General features: G+C 38.3%; 1 protein-coding gene across 1 annotated transcript in view; it reads left to right on the forward strand.

Annotated features, from left to right (window-relative positions):
• The window catches only part of Csmd1 (CUB and Sushi multiple domains 1), a 1,489,308-nt gene that overhangs the window by 452,655 nt on the left and 1,014,848 nt on the right, over nt 1-21,805 (forward strand). The window contains exon 3 of the mRNA XM_005082604.4: nt 12,351-12,463. Coding sequence (XP_005082661.1) covers nt 12,351-12,463 — 113 coding nt within the window. The remainder of the gene's footprint in view (nt 1-12,350; nt 12,464-21,805) is intronic.

The following is a 21,805-nucleotide window of genomic DNA, read 5'->3' on the forward strand; positions in this document are numbered from 1 at the left end:
AAGTCTTGCTTCTTCTGAATCCCTCCTTAGCTGTAATTAATGAAAATGTCAAATTGCTTCCATGGCTTTCACTATGAGCCGAATGGATTCCACCATTTCTGAGTTCTTATCTACTCACATCCCTTGATAAATGGACTTTACCAGGATTATGGTGGGCCTCTGTTTTGCTGTTTGTCTGTTAATTTCATTTCTTTCACTCGAGTCATGAGGATGTCCTGTGATGTGATCACGAGGCCTGAAGCTGAATTGAGAATGTGCCTTTCTGGTGCCAAATATTCAAATCAGTGGTTCCTAGTTCCAGAGATTTGAAATTCCTTGTTCTGATTTAAAAAGGGATTGAAGTCCTTAGCCCTGAGACTAAAGAGAAAGCAGGACCTTTCTGTATGCCACAGGAAAAGGATGTAAGTGCCACACTTTGTACATTAGGCCAATCTTTCTTTCCTCTCTCCCAAATTTGTAATATTGCTATGCAAACATTCCAATCCACATGGACTTTGAGCTTCAGTTGGTTTTCTTTTATTCCCCAGATCCTCCATTTTATAAAAAATGAGAGGAAGAGAGAGAGGTAAATGAATGCAAATGTTAAACTCCATCTTTAAATTCATAAGAGTGTGGAGGAATAAATAGTCTTTTTCAATCAAAAGATGAGGAATTTACATCTTCACATCCCTAGTGAGTGGCTATAAATGAGGAAGTTTTAGCTCTTTCAGACAAGGGCAGGTTTGTGCATGAAGAAAACAAAATACATCAGCTTCCTCTTAGCAAACTAGGAAAAAAGAAGTGGCTTTAATAGTTTTATTGCTTCCTGTTTCCAGCATGCTGCCAATCACACCACTGCTCATGGAGCCTACCTGATCAGGGCTCAGAAGGAGAGCTCTTCCCTCTTCCATGCATCTCCTGGCCAGCCAAGCATTCCCCTCCCAGGCCATGACCACAATCATCTTCACTAATCCTACAACATGGTGGGTTGAGGGGTTAGGGGGATGGTGAATGGCTAAGAGCACTTTCTTGCTTTGGAAACATGAACCTGAACTTGAATTCTAGCATCCTTATGAAGGGCTGGGTATATTGTCTGGGCTTGCAACCCCACAGGTGTGGAAGACCAAGACAGGGCTTGCCGGCCATCAGTCTGATTCCAGGTTCAGTGAGAGATGGTGTCTCTAGGAAATAAAAGGGGCAAAAGCCCAGGACACCTGAGGTTACTCTCTGTCCTCTGCATGTATGTATGTTCACAGGTGCGTGCAATGCCCTGATATGCATATAACACAAACATATACAATTGTCAAACACATACCTGTACATACAAAAATGCTAAAATGTGTATTGTCTTACTATTGATTTATTTAATGATTGCAATTCAAAAACTATATCTATTACTTGCAGATGAAGCCTAGAGATTTGAGTGAGCCACTGATCTTTAGGCACAATTGTTTTCCATGTGCATTTTTAGAAAGCCACCAGCCCCTGCTTGAAGTCTGTCTTGAGCATGGACAAGTTCCTACCATGACTGGAGAGAGACCCCTGAACCGAATCTTGTCTCTGGCCCTTGACACCTGTGTTTTACTCACAAGCTGTCCATTTGTTGTGGGGTGTGACACTCCCATCTGCAAAGTGAGAGGCTTATTCCTCTAAGTCACAGTTTGCTTTAAGGATAGCATAAGAACATGATGTCTACAACAGTGAGCAGTGACTGTAAGCTTGTGAATGTACCCAGAATTACCTGGCATTATAGTTGGGGACTACAGGACTACTCTCCCTCACTAGACTCCAGATCTAGAAAATCAATGCACTGAGAAAATGACTTTGACCTGAAGTAATCACTCAGTTCATAGCCAGGAAACTGAACTCTAAAGCAGTGCTTTGCATGAGAGATTCAGTCTGCCCTGTTTTTGGAACTCTTGTCTGAGCAGGAGTTAAAAGGAGGAAGCAGTGATGAAGCTGGCATGAGCTCTGCTTTCTGATTGGCCACAGGCTGATCTGTGTAAACCTGTGCTTCATTTTCCCAAGCTTCTTAACATAGTTTCTAACCTAGCTTTTTTAACCCATACACATTTTAGTGACAGCTTATTGTATATAATAAGCCACACACATATGTGTGTGTGTGTGTGCCAAATTCAGTATTTCTGGGTTCAAGTCAGGCCTCTTTCTATTACAGTACATGAACTGTTGGGGTAATTTTTCAAGCCTTCTGTGAACAGACTCAGAAATACAAAGACTCAGATAAAAGTGGACAGTATTTTAACTTTTAAAATATTCTGGCTATTTCAGATAATTTCCTCTTTAACTAATGAATTTATAGTATTCAAACATCAAGAAGACACATTCAATTAATTCATTCATGCTTCCTCTTGCATGTAGTTTTTGGGGAGTCAGGAGGCATGGGTCACCCAAGTGGTATAAGACTCTCAGAAAGTGCTGGTTTTCTGAATTGTTAGAAGAATTTCTTTAAACCTAATCTTCAGCTGTCTAGTTTTCATTTCTAAGCTTTTATGATTTCCTCCTTCCCAGTTAGTATCTGCGTTTCCCCCCTTCACCTCAAACAGTGTTAACAGTTGTCAATCTTTTGGAATGTGTCCAGGCTTGTATAGGTGTTCCAGACAGGCCTCAGGAAGCTGTGCTGAGAACTATCCTTCTCCATCTGGTCTCTTTCCCTTCCCCTTCCTCCCCACAACCCTATTTAACTACATATCTATGTGTGTGCATGAGCATGTATGTGTGTGTCATGTATGCATTTGTGTATGTGTGTACATGTTTGTATACATGTTTATTCAAATATGTAATGTGTGCTTGTGTGTGTGAATGCATGTGAGTATGATGTGTATGTGTGTACATATGTGCGTATTGTGTGTTACCTGTAATTCTCCGTACAGTAATTTGTCACCATTAGAGTTCCAGTTTCTACTTTTGCATAAGTGAAATTTATGATTAAAAAGGGAAATTTAAACTTGAAAAGTCAATCACATCAGATACCACAGTGAAACAAATTTGCCCAGAGTTATCTGGCATATTTGACCCATTTTATCCTTTACTTAATGTTATTTTGGCCTAAGTACTCAGAAGTGGCTGCCTGCTCCCGTGGCTTGCCCACAGGGAAATCAGTGAGCGCTTTACCTCAGTTCCCACACCACAGTGTGTGTCAGATTAGTATTAAACAGTCCCTCTCAGGAGGAAATCCAGCGGCCCCATTGAGTTACTCTGAAGTAACGTGAAGTTTATCTGAAATCTTAACATGGAAAAGGAACCTATCTGGACCCAAACAGCTTGAAAAGAGATCTTGATATCAAAACCTAACTAATGGATGCTTCACTGGGAAGACAATTTGGGGGTTCTTATCGCTCAGATGGAGGGCCCCAGTGAGGCATGGATAATAGTACAGGAAGCAGGCACGGGGTGTGAGGGACACTGGGATGTTTTAACGTAATTTATAAAAGGCTCCGTTGCCATAACAGAGCCACTTGAGCAGGATGTTATTTCGTGCTTGGGGGCAAAATCTGTTTAGATCTTCGCTTCTAATAGCATATCACAGACACTGTAATTGTGAAATAACTTTCTCAAAATAATTTGGTGCAGGGATAGAGAGAAAAGATCAGTGAAATTAATTCTTGGCAAATTTGTCTCAAATGCAATTTGAGGAATTTTATTTTATTTTTCCAGAGGCACATTTATTAGACAGTGGTGTTTAGCAGAGAGTATATCCCCTTAGGAAGTAATTTTTGCTTAGTACAAACTTAAGATTTGCCTAGTGTACTAAATCACTCCAACTAGATGAAAGTTTTCACAGGGTCTGGGGGTAGTAGCCTAGTGTATCTGGGATGAGGCAATAAGAACAGAGGCTTCACATTTGACTAAGAGAAGAGGTGTTTTGAGTTTCTTTCCAGCCTAGTCCCATAGCTGATTGTCCCCAAATAGCTAGGGCTTCTTATTGGCTAGCTCTGTCTTAATTATTAACCCATTTCTATTAATCTAATTATTTCCACATGGTCTTATCAGAGAAGGATCTGGACCTGTTCCTCCTTCCTCTGCTACATGGTGTCTCTTCCAGGTGCCTCTCTGCCTCTCTCCCTAGCATTCCCCTTGTCTCCTAGCCCCACCTATCTTCCTGTCCAATCAGTGTTTTATTCATCAACCAATAAGAGAAATATATGCGCAGAAGAACATCCCCCATCAGAGAGGCTTTTAGTGGCAAAGCTCTCAGTATGGAGAGAGTGGGCTAGGGTTGAATGCAATGCTCTTATTCACATTTTTATCATTAATGTATCTTAACAGAAAACATTACTAACAGAAAACTCTTTTCCAATCCACTGCTTGGGAAACTATATGCCAAGCTTAATAAAAAAGGCATTGGACATCTGATGGGGAAGAAGCCACTCCAGATAGAGTATGACAGGAACTTGTTGTGGCAATAAACAGTTTTCCTAAGATGGTATTCCCTTTCTTATGGTCCAAAGTTCCCTGCCTGCAGTAGACAGCATGTCTCTTTCAGGACAGTGGGCTCTGGGTTCATCTTGTATTATCTCTGTGTTCATGGCTTTGCACTATTTCAGTACAAGTTTAGGTGACCACTGAGCCCCAGACTTAGCAAAACCAAAGGTGCAGAAAGGTTTGGTTCAGATAAAAGAACAACTATTGTGACAGAGATGTCTAAGTATCCAGGTCCTGGGATGCAGACAACCTAAGATCTCAGAGCATTGCTGTGAGCAAGTGATTATAACCCCTTTTTCTCTCTTTATAATCTGGGATTTAAGTGAGTACCCAAAATGGCAGTTACCATTGTTCCTCCAACCTTTTTCAGGTCAAGGCTTCTCTCTATACTTCCTCTGTCTTCTTTAGCGGTATGTTAGCTCCTTCTGTATGTAAATGAGCCCCATTCTATTGTAATCTGTGATCTCATGCAGAATATAGAGATTCTACAAGCTAGCGTCTTTCTTCCTTGCCAGGAAGTATTGCCAAGAGGCAAAAGTTACCTGGTTCTGATTCCTCAAACTGAAGGAAGATCTTTTCACAGTCAATAGAGACCTACTTATTCCAAGATGAACACAGATGCCTGAACACACACATGAAAAGGACAAAAGCAAACTTATAAAGAGAAATTAGCTAATTCTGATAATCAAGAAATAAAAGATTTGGGTGCAATTACCTATGTTGCTGTTTTCTCCCTAGACAAACAGATATAAATATAGATCCTCTAATTGCAATTCTCACTCCAGAAATGAGTCCTAAGGGGTATTCCTAGTTGACACTAGCAAATCAGAGTTGGTGCTTGTGAAGTAGATACATTGTTGTCTGGAACAGGCCTTGGTTCCCAGTAAGTCCCAGACAAGGGTGCAGATATCTAGACTGTAAATAAAACATGCTGGTTTTCTTTGTACATAGCCGGTGCCCTTCTGGTTATATTGTGTGCAGTTCTCAGTTAAGTGACTGGAGTTCTAGTAGCACAAAGACTTTTCTTAGGCTTTTGTTAACCTGAGACTTTGCACAATGCTTTTGCCAAGACTCTTGGACTGTTGATAATTGCAACATGGAGCTGTAAAAAAGTGAGGGTTCACGTTACATAAAGGAATTAGCAGACAACTGGGTCATTTGAAGTTCCACTAGATAAATACAGATGTAGTGGGTGAAGGAGAGAAGGAGACACAAGCAGAGAATTCCAACAACCTCATTTGACAAACCTGACATGTAAAGAAGACCCAGAACCCCAGTGTCCTAATATCAGCCGCAGAATGGAATGGCTACTAAGATTCCTAAACTGACAGAGCAGATGGTCTTGCCTCCAGGGTTTCAGAAGTTTTTTTAAAATCTAATATTCAGCTGTCTAGTTTTGGTTTCTAAACTTTTATGATTTCCTTCTTTCCAGTTGGTATGTTCCTTTTCCCCCCTTCACCTCAAAGAGAGTTAACAGTTGTGAATCTTTTGAAATGTGTTCAGGCTTGTATATGTGTTCCAGTCAGGCCTCAGGAAGCTGCCCTGAGACTATCCTTCTCCATCTGATTTCTCTTTCCCTTCCCCTTCCTCCACACAACCACATTTAACTACATTTCCATGTGTGTGCATGAGTATGTATGTGTGTGCCATGTGTGTTTGTATATGCATTTGTGTATGTTTGTACATGTTTGTAAACATGTTTATTTGGGTGTGTAATGTATGCTTGTTTGTGTGAATACATGGGAGTGTAATATGTATGTATGTATATATGTGTGCATTGTGTGTTGTGTGTAATTCTCCCTACAGTAGCTCTGTTACCGTTAGAGTTCTTGTTTCTATTTTTATACAAGAACACATAGTGTGTTTTATTCAGTTCATTCCAGGGAAAATTCCATTAGGTAAAATTAAATGTAAAATATTTTAGAAGGTGAGGTGATTGATTGGTCAATATTTTAAGTAATAAAGGATTATTTAAAATTAAAGGTGTGGCAAAATACATGTTCATATAAAGTACTTAGGTAAAAGACTCAAAAATAAAAATATTAATGGCAAATGGATGGCTGTGTTTTGAAGACATCTCATCTGTAGAAAGTTTCAGGGCACATACAGTTGGGGCAACCTTTGGGTGTGTGATGCAGAGATGAACTCATAAGAGTCTCCACAAGACATTAGTTCCTAACAGCATACAATATATGTGTATTTCTCGCCCAGGGAAGCATTCTTCCAGCACCCAGGAATGTTTTGATGAAAGTATAGTCTCAAGGAAGTTTGTTTATTGGACCACCTCTTTTTCTAAGCAATATCATGAGGATCTTCACATTGGCAAACTGCCTGACATGTGATGAAACTAAATATTGAATATTAATGTCAGTTTGGCTGCATTTGGCTTACAGATATTTTCCTTAAAGCAATTACATTCTCTAGAAGATGATTTGATTTAGTGATATTTCCTAATTTACTTAAAATATGCACTTGACATTTTAACTAAGCCTTAGTTTTAAATATAATTGACATTTTAAAATCATAAATACTGATTATACAATATATACATTGTATAATTCAGGAGTGCTCTTCTGTCTCGTAGACTAATTGCTTTCTCCTTGTGTGATCTCATGCCAACAGTGCCAGCTCTGGTTTTCTCCCCACTCTCAGTTTTCCCTTCCATTTGTTGTTTCAATCCAGCATCAGCACTTTTGTCCTTCCAGATCCCCACACTGGAGTACCTTGCACATCCCGGATGGTAGTACAGTGCAAATCATTTTGGGTCCATTTCTACTGCTATTCTTCTCAGTAATTTCTTGAGAAATGGAAAAAGAATAAACTCGTTCAATTCTGAAGTACATGCTTCTGCAGAATGAACATATACCTGGAATAGAGAGACGTTACCACCAGTCATTCCTGTTTTAGTCTACAATCACTCATGTTGACAGGCATGAGCTATCAGTCACCCAGATCGCTGTATGTGAGAGGGGAATTGGTTTCTCCCGAGTGGAAATATAAATGAGATACTACAGGACAATAGGATCCTTCCAGGAAAGACATAATGAACGGCATGTTTGGATTGACAAGACTTATACTTTTTTCCTAAGAATGAAATCGATTTTTTGTCACCGTTCCCACAGATCCTCTTCCCTGACCATTCTGCCCCTGCCAGTAGTTGAACTACAGAAGTTCAGTGCTTTCATAGTGTTGACATTGTGGCTTTCTGCAGAGGGAGCTGTGGCATGGAATTTTGGGCTGGGTGAAGAACTTTTCTTCCCAGCTCTCTTCTATGACCAGCAAGTCATAGTGATGAGTTGCGTCATCTATTGCAAAACTTGCTGGCAGGAGTCAAGGCGTGAGCAATTGCAGTCTCCTCACGGTTGTTCCCAATGCCACTTTGGTTTTCTGAGATGTTGCTATCTGTATCTGCTAGTGTTCATGTGTAGGCAAAATGGGCTTTGATAAAGAAAAATGAAGCAGGGAAAGTTGGCCAAATTTCTGTATTGTATTGCTTATTCCCTTACTATGACAGTTTAATTACAAGGAGAAATAATGTGGCCCAATAATGAGCATACAAGAATGTGTGGTATATAGAATGGTTATAAGGGACACACTGAATGAAATATGTATGAAAAATTAAAGATGATTGATTTCTAAGTAAAACATTATCAGTGTTTTGTTTCATTTATCATTTGTAAGTTAATGAATAAATTCTTGTTTTTGTATGTTGTGTGTTTCTACTGATTATTATATACTTTATGAATATTACTTTAAAGATATATTTCAAACCTTTCCAGTGTATTTTTATTAAACCATTCAATATTTAGAAGATTATAGTTTCATAGAGTAGATAGATATTCAGTATACCTCTCACTAATTGTATTCCCTATTTGTAAAATCTTCCAAAGTCAGAGTATACTTACGTAGCCAGAATATTAACCGTGTATATAAAAACATTTAAATATCACTTGAGGAAGTTTTGGTAAACAAAAAGGAGAACAGTTAAGTTTTATACATTGCTTATTTTTAATATATTCATTTAGTTAATTGATTAATGTGTGTGTGTGTGTGCCATGTATGTGCAGGTGTCCACAGAGGCTGAGTAAGGGCATCAATCCCCTCGAGCTATAATTATAGGTAGTAGTTGTACTAGAAGCTGAATTCAGGATGATTACAAGAAAAGTATGCCATGCTCATCCCTGCTGAGCAACCTCTCGAGCCTCATTTATTTTTTTTTGGAAACTGACAAAGTGGCTGAACCAGTTCACACTTTGACTAGAAACAATTGAGTGTTCTCTGCCTTTTATCTAGCTTTTGCATCAGTGTTTTCTCTTTCAGTCCCTCTAATAGCTTATGTTTTCCTGGTATGAAAAACATTTTTCTAAGGTGGACACTAATGGCACATGCCTTTAATCCCATCACTTGGGAGACAGAAGAAGGCAGATCTCTGTGAGTTCAAGTCCAGCTTTGTCAACAGTGCCAGGACAGTGTCCATAGCTATACAGAGAAACCTTGTCTCGAGAACCCAAACGAAATTTTTTCTAGTGACCTAGTGACTAGAGGTTGCCTAACAGATTTTCAGAATGGCCCTGTCTACTTGGTGATATGATCTGTGATAGCTACTCTTACTCGTCAACCTGACAAATCTTGGAAGAGTGACTGAAGCCTTCACATTGGCTTGTAGTCATGTTTTTGGAGAAATTTCTTGATTTATAATTGAGATAGGAGGGTGGAGCCCACTGTGGCAGCACCATCCTTAAGGAGATGGCACTGGGCTGAATGTGAGCCTGGAAGCCAGTGTTCCTTCTTAGTCTCTGTCTCAGTTCCTGCCTTCAAGTTCCTGCTCCAGCTCCATTCCTGGCTTCCCTTGATGGTGGACTGTGACTTCTGAGATGAATGAACTCTTTCTTCCCCAAGTTGTTGTGGTCATTGCTTTATCACCACAACAGAAAACAACTAGGACATGATTCCTTTTGTATTTTGCCAGTTTTCCAATTGTGTTGCTTGTTTTTCACAGTTGAGTCTATTATATATTCTAGATAATTTATCTTGTCCAGATAACTAAATTACAAATATCTTCTCAGGCTACAGAATGCCTTTGAATCCTCTTAATAGGGTCTTTCATGGAGAAAAGTTTTAAAGTTTTATGAAATACAATTCATTAACTTTGCTTCTGCTGGGTGATAAATATGGTGGAAAGCATAGGGGTTCTTCTCATACTGCAGGCCTTGGAGACTTGCCTTGTTTTTAATAAAAGTTGTATAATTTTACATTTTAGGTTTCTACTTGTGGGTCATGGCATTATAAAAGTGTCAGCTGGGTCCAGGGCAATGTTTGCCCATGGAGCCCCAGGTGTTGAATTTTCCATTGACTACTTTTGAGCCATTTAAATACAAAAGTCAGGTGTATTCATGGAGGTCAATGTCATATTCCTTGTTTGATCCACTGATCATGGGTCAGGCCTTTTCCATAGACCTGTACCAGGTAGTTTCTGCTTCCTTCCCTATAAATCAAGCCCTGAAAAGCCATCAGCACATGTCTTATGCTTTGTTTCTTTACCAAATTACATTTAGAATAATTAGTTCTCTGTCTAATCAAAGCATTGCTGGTTCCAGTCTATTGGTTTTGTTCCATTTTCATGTATCCCTGTACATTTTCACATCCACACATGAATATTTCACCTCATTTAGACTTTAGATAAACTTTACTCATAAAGAATTATTGCATAAAATCTCAATCATCTCTAGTTTCTGGTAGACTGTTCAGGATCTCTTATGTATATCATATAATCTGAAAATAGGGATGTTTTGATATTTATTTTCCTGTTTGTGTCCCTTTAATTTCCTTTATCTTATTGCTGGAGTTAATGCTTCAAGCTATGTATTGATAAGGAGTGAAGCTGCTGGACAGTGCTTTCTCCTTCCACAGTTTATTGGGATTTCTTTGAATTTTCCTCCATTTAGATTAATGTTGGTGGTGGGTTTGTCATATACATTCTTTGTTATGTTGAAGAATGTTCCTTCCAGACCTACTTTCTCTAGGACTCTTATCATGGAAGTATGTTAGATTTTTAGCACAGATTTTTTTCTACATGTTTCAGGATGATTATGTGATTTTTTTGTCTTTAAGTCCATTATCTGATTTATGAAGTTTATTGATTTAAATAGGTTGAGCTATCTGTGCAGCTCCATGGTAAAGCCAACTTGATCATGGTAGATGAACAATTTGAGATACACCTGTATTCAGTTTTCACATATTTTCTTGAGTGTTTCACATCTTTATCCTCTGGAAATGTGGCCTTATAATTTTGTTTTTGGTTGTGTCTTTATGTAGTTTTTATATTACTGTGATACTAGAATAATACTGGGAGTTCCCCTTTTATTGACCTTCCATAATAAAAGACTTGAGGAGAGTTGACTTTTGCAGTGTTTGTGGGGGGGGGCATATGTTCATATGTGGGTATACATGTTCATATCTGGGTACACCTGTTACACATGTATATGGGTGCTAAAGGTTAAGGTTGGGTGCCTTTCTGAATCATCCACCACTTTACTTTTTGAGAATTGGTCATTCACTGGGCCTGGAGTTTATGGATGTGGTCTGATTTGCTGACCAACAAGCTACAGGGTCAACCTATTCCCAGTCCTGACACTGGAGTTACAGGGTACATAACTGCATTTGCCCGATGCTAGACTCTGAACTCAATTCATGCTTGCACAGCAAGAGCTTTGCAGGCTGAACTATGTCTTAGTCTGAGAGTTGATTTTTCTAAATGAAGCAAAATAAAGCTTTAAAGGAGTCAACACAGAATAAGGATAATGAGAAACAAAATTAGTATGATCCCTGATTTTATGAAAATTCTCACTTGCATATAAACTTACTTTGAAGCTTGTTAGTTATTTTATCTTATTAAGTAGTTATCATGCTGTTATTGGTAATAGTAGATCATCCTGAGTTCATCCAGTTCATTGGTTCTATAATGCCCAGCATCTGTGATGAGGTTACTAATACTTCAAGCCACCAGAATCCCTCCTGCAGAGGATGCACATTTGCTCTGACTTCTGCATGATTTTCTAGTGTGCAGACTATTCTACTACAGTGTACAACTACAGATAAGCCCTTTTAATTATTCAATTTAATGAAATCTGAGTTTCCCTTTGTCCTTTGAAAAATCCATTGACTTTCAAAGTATTATGCATATGCAGCCATTAGTTTAGTCTCTCTGAGCTCTCACCATGGTCATTAAAACTTTTAAAAATACTCAAACATAGTGATGTCTGGAAAACATTTCTTACAAACCAAAATATTTGTCTTGAAAAATAAGTGACATGACTTCTGAGGAAGGTAACTGGGTTTCGTTTAATGCAATGATGAGCATACAGTTTCTCATCTAAAAAAATTCACCATTTCTTTGGAGTAAGTATAGGAACAAACAGCCATGTTAGAGGAGACATGTGCCATCTAATGAGTAGGAATGGGGAGTGGGCACAGAAGCATGTGTAGGGTTTCCTGTCTAGTATGCTGTACATGAGTTTCATTGTATACTATGTAGTCCTGATCCTTTCTGTTGAATACAATGGTGAACAATTCTTCCCCAAAAAGTTTTCTCAAAAGTTATTTATGTAAACAAATTTTGAGCTTACTGGTATTTAATTGACATTAACACCAAACATATGTATAATGGTTATCTAAATGTTTGGTGACCTCACTTAGATAAAAATACTATAGTTACGAATCACCAAAGCTGGGCATGGTGTCATACATATAATCCCAAAAGCCCAAGACAGAAGAAAGCCTGCTTCACGGCTAGCCTGAGCTTCCTAATAAAGCCTTTCTAAAACAAGCAAAATATTATCAATGAACCTCTGTAAACCAGTTTCTCCCACAAATGTGTGTTTTTATGTTTAATGGAAGGTTTTCTCTGTTCATCTCTCTTCTAAATCTAGGCTGTCAGGATTCCAGCTGCCCTCCTCCATTGTGAGCACCGGGTCTCTCCTTACACTCTGGTTCACCACGGATTTTGCAGTGAGCGCACAGGGTTTCAAGGCCATGTATGAAGGTAGGTGGCTGCTGCACTTGGCACATTGCTAAACCTTTCTTATAACCTAACATGTTGCTGTGACATCATGGTGGGAGTAATGGGCTGTTCTTTAATATATTGACAAGCTGATGCACCACAGTCTCCTGTAACTTTCAAGGAACCCAGCCAAAACAAGCTTAAGTTTTCATTTAGTGGTGTAAACATATAGATCAGATTGTTTTGTTGACTGCAATGGTAACATCTGATGGTTGTAAATAAAAATTACTAAGTTTTAAAGTATTTGTTTTTAACCTTAAAAAAAGTTTTATCCAAACCTGTGCTTGGCTATACAACTGCTAATTGGGCCTTAAGTCAGATGGTCTTGTGAATGAGGGATTTTTGTCACCACTGGAATTTTTAATGGAGAGATTACTTTGACCTCACTCTGGTTTGGTACTCGCAAAGCAGTGGAATTTCAATTTTGTCTTTGGCTTCAGAGTGGTGCTCAGATATTCCGTGATGTTGTTATTGTTTTTAAGGTGTCTTGGTGTAAATGCTACAGAAGACGAGTGTATTTTGATAAAGGAAATGGTTTTCTCTGAGTTAGATTTGAATTAATTGAACCGGGTACTTGAAAGTATGACGTCGAAGGGGTGTGATTTAGTTTGGCATAGAGATTTTTATTTTTCTTTCATGTGTATCAGAGAGTTATGATTTGTAGCATGAGTAAAAACTGGTGCCTATGAATCAAGAAGTAAATTGCGGGTGGAACCATTTATCACATCTCTCTGTATCACACCTTGTTTTCTTTAAATGTGTCTCTGGCTTGCTCTAATACTGAGTTCACATGGCATGCATGCTCTTTGTGGAAGTTTCAAGCCTACACTTGGTTTGTGCAACTGATCTTAAGTCACTGTTCAGTTGTTAGGTGGTAATAGGTGGACTTGACCCCTGTGGAGTTGTACAAAGACTGATCAATACTTTTATTTGACGTGACCCATGCGATGATGCTGAAGATACCAGCCTGCTCAGGCTGATGTAAGATCCATGGTTTGAATAAGTTTCAAATGTGGTTCTACCTGACAACTTCCTTTGAGCCCTGAATCACATATCTCTTGCTCTTAGAAAAAAAAAAAGCAACATCTCTACAGCAGTGGGTGTTAGCTGCATACTTTCTCCTATATTTCTAGATGATTTCTGTTCAGAGGGCAGAAAATGTGTCCAAAGTCAAAGAACCCTGGAAATTCTCCTCTCTGTTCTAACAAAGTTCATCCTTGCACTCTGTGTTTCTCAACAACCAGTAGTTAATGTAGAAACCGTTGGAGTTGAGTTATTATAGGTTCCACCTGTCATCAAACCTTCCAGATCTTTTGAGGGGTTGTAATAATGGATTATGATACAGTTTTAAAATCATTGGTGAATTTCATGTTTGTATAATGCTCATGAGGAAATATAAACTAGAAAAGTGCTTAGGCTATATACTAAGTTGAATATGCTTCTAGGATATGTGAAGATGATCCTATATGTTAGACTTTCAATGGTTAATCTTTTATCTGATAATTGCCAATAAACATATGACTATATTTGAAGGAAAATATTGGTGAAAATGCACACATCTCTTGTCAATAAACCAACATTTATGCAATGTTTAATATCAGAATATAATATTATTTATCACTGCTGCACATTAAAAAAGTTTTGTAACAATTGAAGGGTGAAATCTGTCTATAGAAAATGAAGTTCACCAACCTAAAGGAAAATCTAGATGGTGGAAGTTACCTGGAGGGGAGGCAAGCTCTCAATGACAGTTCCTCTATCTCATTGGTAGCTCAAGTCCCCAGGGCTGGGAAGTAACTCTCACCCTACAAGGCAAGATTTGTGGAGTGTATAGGATGGGGAAAAATACCTGCAGGAGAGGAAGCAGGGCCAATGTCATTGTCACAAGGGCATCTACAGCAGTTTCCAGTGTATTCTTCACTTTAAAAAATTTTATATTTTCTTCTACTCTAATAGTTGCTATTTTGAATAGACAACACATGTAGTAATTTTCTACCAAGGAAACAACCTAATTAATGTTAATATAACAAGTCAAGAAGGATATTAATATATTTTCCAAGCTCTTTAATGTAAATTGAATTTAGATAAAAGTACTAAATCAACTATTAAACATTGTCCCTGTGGTCCTAAATTAGCACTGCTTTCCTAAATTAGAATTTCTATAGTATTAATATATTGCTGCTTAAATTTTTAATTTATATTCGCTGGATTGAACTGAGGAAACTGTCCAAACTTCTAAGATCTTTAAAAATATGATAACCTTGGCAAAGGTCATAATGTGGACACAGAACTTATGATTTTTGACAGTATTTTGCAATTAGTATTGTTTATGCAAATAATACATGCATACATGGTGATATTAAGCTGCATCATGAATGTGTAAACAATAAGTTAAAATATTACAGTTAATACATTAAATCATTGAATTGTACTTTATAATTCCAATTAAAGTATTTATGAATATCTTCCCATTGTTTTCTACATGGAGTATTTCAATTTCTTCAATGGCATGCTTTAGGGTATTCTTAGTATATTAGTGTATAGACTGCTGTATAAGAAATTCAGGGATTTTAACTGGTAAGTGCAGAATAATTGAGCAAATAACTAAATATACTCATCTTGTCATGTATCATTTACTCATGCATGGATCAAACAATTTGTATAATTCTATTTAATAAATCCTAATGATATACACTATTACATGCTGCTTACAGTGAGTGAGTTCTAAGGAATTCTGTCATATTTGCTTTTGTCTTAAATTGATTCTGTCAGAGATGAAATACACACACACACACATATATATACATATATATATGGATGTGTGTGTTTGCATGTATGCATATATATGTGATATATATCATATATCATATATAAAGATTACTTGGCAGATAAGATGTGTGGATTTGATATATAGGCATATGGGCAGATTGATACATAGATAATGGATAGCAGACAAATGCGTAGATGGATAATTAGGATAAAATAGAAAGATGATGGGTAGAAAGGTTGGTAATGGATGGTTGAGTGAAAGATGCACCATAGATAAAGGATGGGTAGAGAGATGATAGATACACATATCTGATAGGTAGAATATTGTTATACAAATATATGACAAAACATTTATAGATAGATTATTGAAAATATATACATGATATATTTATAGATAGATGGTGGGTAGATGAGTAGATTATCACAGCAAGACAGATATATCACAGATAATATATTGACAATTATGTGGCAGGTGGATAAGAGAGATGGATTAAATATACAGCTAGCTAATTAGAGATATTGAAGTAGTGAGTAGATAGACAGACAACAGATATATATATATATATCTATGGTAATATAATGCTCTTAAAATCACTTTCTAATCATATAAAGTAAAATAAAAATGACTTGTTACTATCACTTAAAGTTGATGGAGCAGTAACTAAAATAGTTTCATTGCTGCTCAGTGACAGCAGAATTAATTCCAGGTCTGCATATCTCCAGATGTTGTAATTGCCAAGCCATTCATATCTCCAGATGTTGAAGATTACCCATAAGATTGCGTGTATGAAACACAAATGCATGCTCACAGTATCACTGGACAATATGTTCATGCTTATATAGATACTATATTAGCCGGACTCTGTGGGTAGACAGTAGTGCCTAAGAATTTATTTTTGCAGGCATGGAGAGATGGCTCAACGGTTAAGAACACTGCTGCTCTTGCAGAGGACCCAGGTTCAGATCCCAGTATCCATATCAAGCATCTCACAATATCTGTAGTTACAGTCTGAAGAGTTCTTATGCCCTCTTCTGGCCCCTGTGGGCACTGCACACACAGGTGCACAAACCCATTCGTGTACCCTTAAATAAAAACATTCTTTAAAATGTGGCGTTTTTAGAGACCCTACCCCCCCCCCAATTTTACTTACAGAGCTCTCTTTGGGTGTTTGAAAGCTTTCCATCACTAGACTATAATAAAAATAACAAGGCTAAAATGAATGAGGGTGTTCCAAGACTATGGAAAATAAGAACCAGGGTTGAACAGAACCACTATTCCGACAAGGCACTTTAGTGCAAGAGGGCAAAAATGAGTGATCTCAGTCCTTCATGTCAGGGGTAATCCTCATTCTCTGCTGCCATATCCCCAGGTGTTGTCCAAACGCTCAGAAGATAAATAACTACTGGTGCCAAGCCCTGAATGGAGGTTCTGAACAAGGATAGATGATAACAGGTTCCTTCTGAGGCAGGAAGAAACATGTATGTGTATGTCTCAGTCATTGAAACAGAAGACTCACACTGTCACAGCCTCAAAGAAGAGCTGGGTTCTTTTTCCTGCCTTGGTAAATGCAGGGTGGTGTTTTGTCAGGAACAGATTCCCTTGTGCCCATTTTTCAGCCTCTGTTCTTGTCATAGTTGATTTAACATGCAAAGTAAGTGCAGAAAGAGACAAGTTCCCCTCTCTGCCATAATTTCTGCATCCCTGTAGCAGTTTCAAGATCTTACAGGATTCTTTTTTATATCATCTATTCATGACTTGATTTTCTGTATTTTTAGTAATAACTGTTGAGGCTAAAAATCTGAATCTCAGGCATTTAGCATAGAGTCAGCATCAAAAGATATTTTTAATGAAAAGCAGAAGCTGGCCAGAGAAGGAAGATGTTGAGAAAAGAGAAATAAATTCTCTATGTGACTGAGTGATTGGTAGACTGACCATGGCCAGCAACATATAGCTTGTGTTTTAAATAGCTGCAGATGTGGATTTTGAACATTTCCACAACCTACATAATGGTGTGAAATAATGGGTATGTTAACTATTATTTGATTCATGATTATGATACAATGTATTCAAGAAACAAAGAGCCTCCCCATCACAATCTCATGCCCTTCAGCAGTGTTAGATAGCAGCTTGAAGAGAACTTCACTACATCAATTCTAATTAATTTTAACAGCAAGTTTATTTTCCTTTCTTTCAAAACTTGAAAATCCATGTGAGCATGGCAGTTGAGTATGTAGACTGAATCTTCTCTATGGTTAAGCTAACTCTCACATAGGATTTCCATGGCCTACAATATAGGCATAAGGCATCTGTGCAGAATGGCTGGCTTAGTTCAAATTACCAAATTAATCCCTTATTCACTGGAAAAGTGCTCATGCTTACGTGGTCACTTATTACACAGTCACTTATCTTTTCAAAGCTGTGACAATTTCATGAAGCTCCAAAATCAGCTAGAGGAAGGTAGATCTTGCCACAGCAATGACCTGTGATTTCCAGGATCAATAGGCAGCCAGCTCTGGAGGAATACTGGACTTTTTGTACTATGTCTTGCTTACCGACTCTGCCTGACTTTCCTTCTGTTGTATCACTAAAGAGAGGATTTCTTGCCTGAGTATCTTCCAGCCTGGATTTGTAAAGAGTAGCTAGCAACCTGATCAACCCGCATGCTTCATGTTCTACTTGTATTGGGAACTACAGTGCTTGTATATGTCTGCATGCAAAGATTAGACAACTCAGGCTGAGATATGGGTGTGGACCAGCAGGGATCATCACAAGAGCTGGGGACTCTGTGTGAGGACTATGTATGGGGGCAGCAGCATCTCTCTGCAGTCTGCTCACTTTTTAATCTTGTTCAGATTATGACAGTAAGTCCCCAGCCTCTTCCTCTTATCCTGGGTGGTTGTCACACCCGCATCTCCTTGGTGACAGTCCCAGCCAGTTCCCAGTGGGCAGGGTGGCCTTTCTGCAACTTTGTTAACTGCAACTCAAACACCTGTATGTTGGAACCACAAGGCCAAGGTTCTGCAACAATATTTTCAAACCATTTATTGCATGAGCTCAGCTTGAACCCTCAGCCTCTGAGACAGGTGCTAATCAAAAGACCTTCAATTCAATATTCTACCAAAAGATAGTTTTTCATAACAAATGATGATCTTAACTGTTGGAATATTGATCCTAACAACTGAATAATGCACAGACACAGGTAAAATGATGATTTTTTTCTGAATGTTCATATAAGGCAGGTGGGTGATTGGATATGGAACTACCAAAAAAGGAGCCCAAGAAGAGGGGCTCCTGGTTACCTGTGGCTCCTGCTGAAAGGAGAAACAGTTAGTGCAGCTCCATGCTCTCAGAACATACAGAGCCACCGCAGAGTCATGCCCATTCCAGCACTAGAACCCATTCCCTGGGCCTGCACCTGTCACCAGTGGGGGTCTCCTGGCAACTAGACCATGGCTCTGATCCCTTTGGAGATGATCCAGACCCCATATATTCAACCTCCTTAGCCTGGGAGTCCTAAAATATCTCTGGCTTCTACCAACCACGAATTTTATGCTTTATTTTGTGGGTATGCAAGCTTCTCTGGGAAAATGAAAGATATTACTTAGACTTTATGAAGCTCTAAAAAGTTCCGTATCTAGTGAAAGACCAGAATGCCCCATTGATTGATGTAGGCTCTGTGACCCTGTGGCAATTTATCTGATCTTTGTCATTTATTTTGTATCTTATTTCTGTGGTTATGATTCCTGGTTCAGTTCAAGAAAGCATGCCTAAGACTATAGTTTATTTCATGCATGACACAGTAAAAAAGGATAGCATCATTAACATCAGTGCATGATCTTTGTGAGCTGTAATTTATTAGTATGGACTTTGATGGCAGCCACTTGTCATATTAATTTACCTGGTGAGAGAAAATAAACTCTGGGCACTACAAAGATCTACTTTTTGTCTTAGAAGAAATTGTTCATTGTCACACATACTTGTGCACACTCAAGTATTAATGTATGTGTTCACATACCTACACATGTATGTATACTCACATGCATGTACTCACACATGAACACTCTACAAACACACATGCTCATACTCACACAGAACACTTACTCATGCATAAACATGTACACTCAAAGTCACTTGTGCTCATACATGCATTCACACTTGCACAAAAGTGCACATGCTCAAACTGCACATACACACTTTCTGATTCACGAGTTACATACATTCTGTCTTCTCTCTCTCACACACACACACACACACACACAAACACACACACACACATTGCTTCTCTCTCTCACACACACACACACACACTGCTTCCATTGCTGCATATTCTTTTCCTTCCTGCAACTCAAAAGAGGCTCTTTAAAGTTCTAGTTTTAAAGAGAACTAGTTTTTATCTTCTGTGTAGGAGTCTTTCTGGGATCTAAGCGATGATCACTCCATCAAAGCTGCTTAGGAAAAACTGTTGATAACTTTCTTGAAGAAGCATGTAGGTACACCATAGTGCCTGCACTATGAATCTCAGTTATCGTTGAACTTGGAGTGACGAGCAGGAGCCTGGGCTTGGTTTGCTCTGTGGAAATGCACACCCCCTAGCTAATTAAAACAAGTATTGACAATGTTAGAATATGAAAGCTGTGAAGCCAGTGGTTTCTGAGGATGATGTGAGCATTAATATTCTCTGCGGACCTCTGGCTCTTAACTAGAAATTGAATGAAAAGTGAGGCCAGGTAATTAAAAGTCCTTTGATGCAGTCTGCTTTTTTTAATGGTTGAGGTAATCAGTTCCCAAACCAGTGCTGTATTTGATTTCTTTGTAATTTAAGAGAAAGTGTGTACTCACTAAACCTATGTTCACAGACAGCTGGAGCCTGTGTAAAAGAAACAGTGAAAAAGAAGGTGATTTGGTAGAATCTTCATCTTCACAATTATCACTCTGCATCAAATAAGCATCTGTGTACATTGGTCTTCCAACCCCACTTTAGGATTAATCCATTCATGCCCTGGCGTATCATATCTTGACTGTAGTTTAAACTTACCCCTTCATAAAAACTCAACTCCCATGCTTTTGCCTTTTGCTGTTTTTGTTGACTTTCCTCCAACCACTTGTTTCTGTCACAGATAAATTTCTCCGAGCTTTTCTACAGACACATGAACAACATGTAACAATACATAATCACAGGTAGTATTTGAAAATCAAAACTGGCCATCATTTAAAATGTACTTTCTATACAACGGAAAAGGGTGACTGTTCCCCATCATTTCTGTCTTATTGTATATTTTTTAGCGTTCATGGAAATTAGATAGCCTTCTGCATCTACCAACCAGTGAACACTGGCTGTTTTGACACTAGTGATGAAAAGTTTTCCTTTTCATTATTTACATATGTACCTGTGGGTGTAGCTGTGGGATTTGAAGCTGGGTTTCATTTTATTTTACATCCATGATTAAGTGTGGCCAGTGAACAAGTTAATTAACTCTTTACTGCCTCACTTTCCTTCTTTGTAAAAGGAGTATATATCACATGTCTAGGGTCACTATCTGGCTTAGCTGCTTCTGTCACTTCTACAGAGGAAGCCTGAAAAATCTTCATTAAATGTAGCATGGTCACTTCTAAAGTGAGGTATGTGTGGTATGCTTCAATGCTGCTGTTTTTGTATTGATATTCTCTTTGTTATCACTGTCTTGGGACACTGCTCTACCCCCTCACTTTATACTTGGATTTTCTTTACACAGAGGCCACAAAGGCAGTTCTAAGTGAGTTCAAAGATCACATGTCTGACATGCTCAGTGTCATGATCTGTTTCCTAATCAACCAGCATCTTGTACATCTTGGCTAAGGTTTCTTTGCTGTTTGTTAACATTTTTTCATGGCAATACGTTTCTTGCTTCTGTTTTGCTATTGACTTGCCCATCTCTGTCTTCTATAAATAACAAGAATGTAAGATAGAAGTCGCTGACAAGAAGGAAGGAACCTTTCCATGCTTGATTCCAGCTAGAGATGGTTAGTTGAGATAATAGGAAGAAAAACGAGAAATTGGCATGAGTAGGAATCAGATGAGGATAGGGTGTGGGCATTATATACTGGAAAGAAAGATAACAAGCCAGTCATGCTGAAAATAAGTACTTTATATTGGATCAAGACAAAACACTGAGTCTCAGTAGTAAATTAAACACAAGTTACTTTTCATGATAATTAGAAGCCTCTCCTTTCTAGAGGGCTTTTGGTAAAGCATGTTCACACTATATTAAATATAATCAACTGATAACCACAGTTAGACATGAACATTCAAAATTGGCCTTTACTGTCTGTCTCTGGTAAGTTCCATGTCAAATGTACATGGAACTAAAAGGCAACCAAAATGTCTCTCCCAGCTACAGAGTCTTTAACTCATTCCTCAGGGATCTGGATCTTACTTCTGTTTGTACATTTCTGCCTATTGTGGACACTCATTGTCACCATTGATCGTGGAGCTTGAGGTTCAACATCTCAGTGTTTCATTTGTATATTTTTCAGGGTTGTATTTTGAAAGGTATGTCTATTCAGCCTCCCCCATT

Source organism: Mesocricetus auratus, unplaced genomic scaffold (genome assembly GCF_017639785.1).
Source record: "Mesocricetus auratus isolate SY011 unplaced genomic scaffold, BCM_Maur_2.0 Super-Scaffold_100031, whole genome shotgun sequence".
In the NCBI taxonomy this organism is placed as follows: Eukaryota; Metazoa; Chordata; class Mammalia; order Rodentia; family Cricetidae; genus Mesocricetus; species Mesocricetus auratus.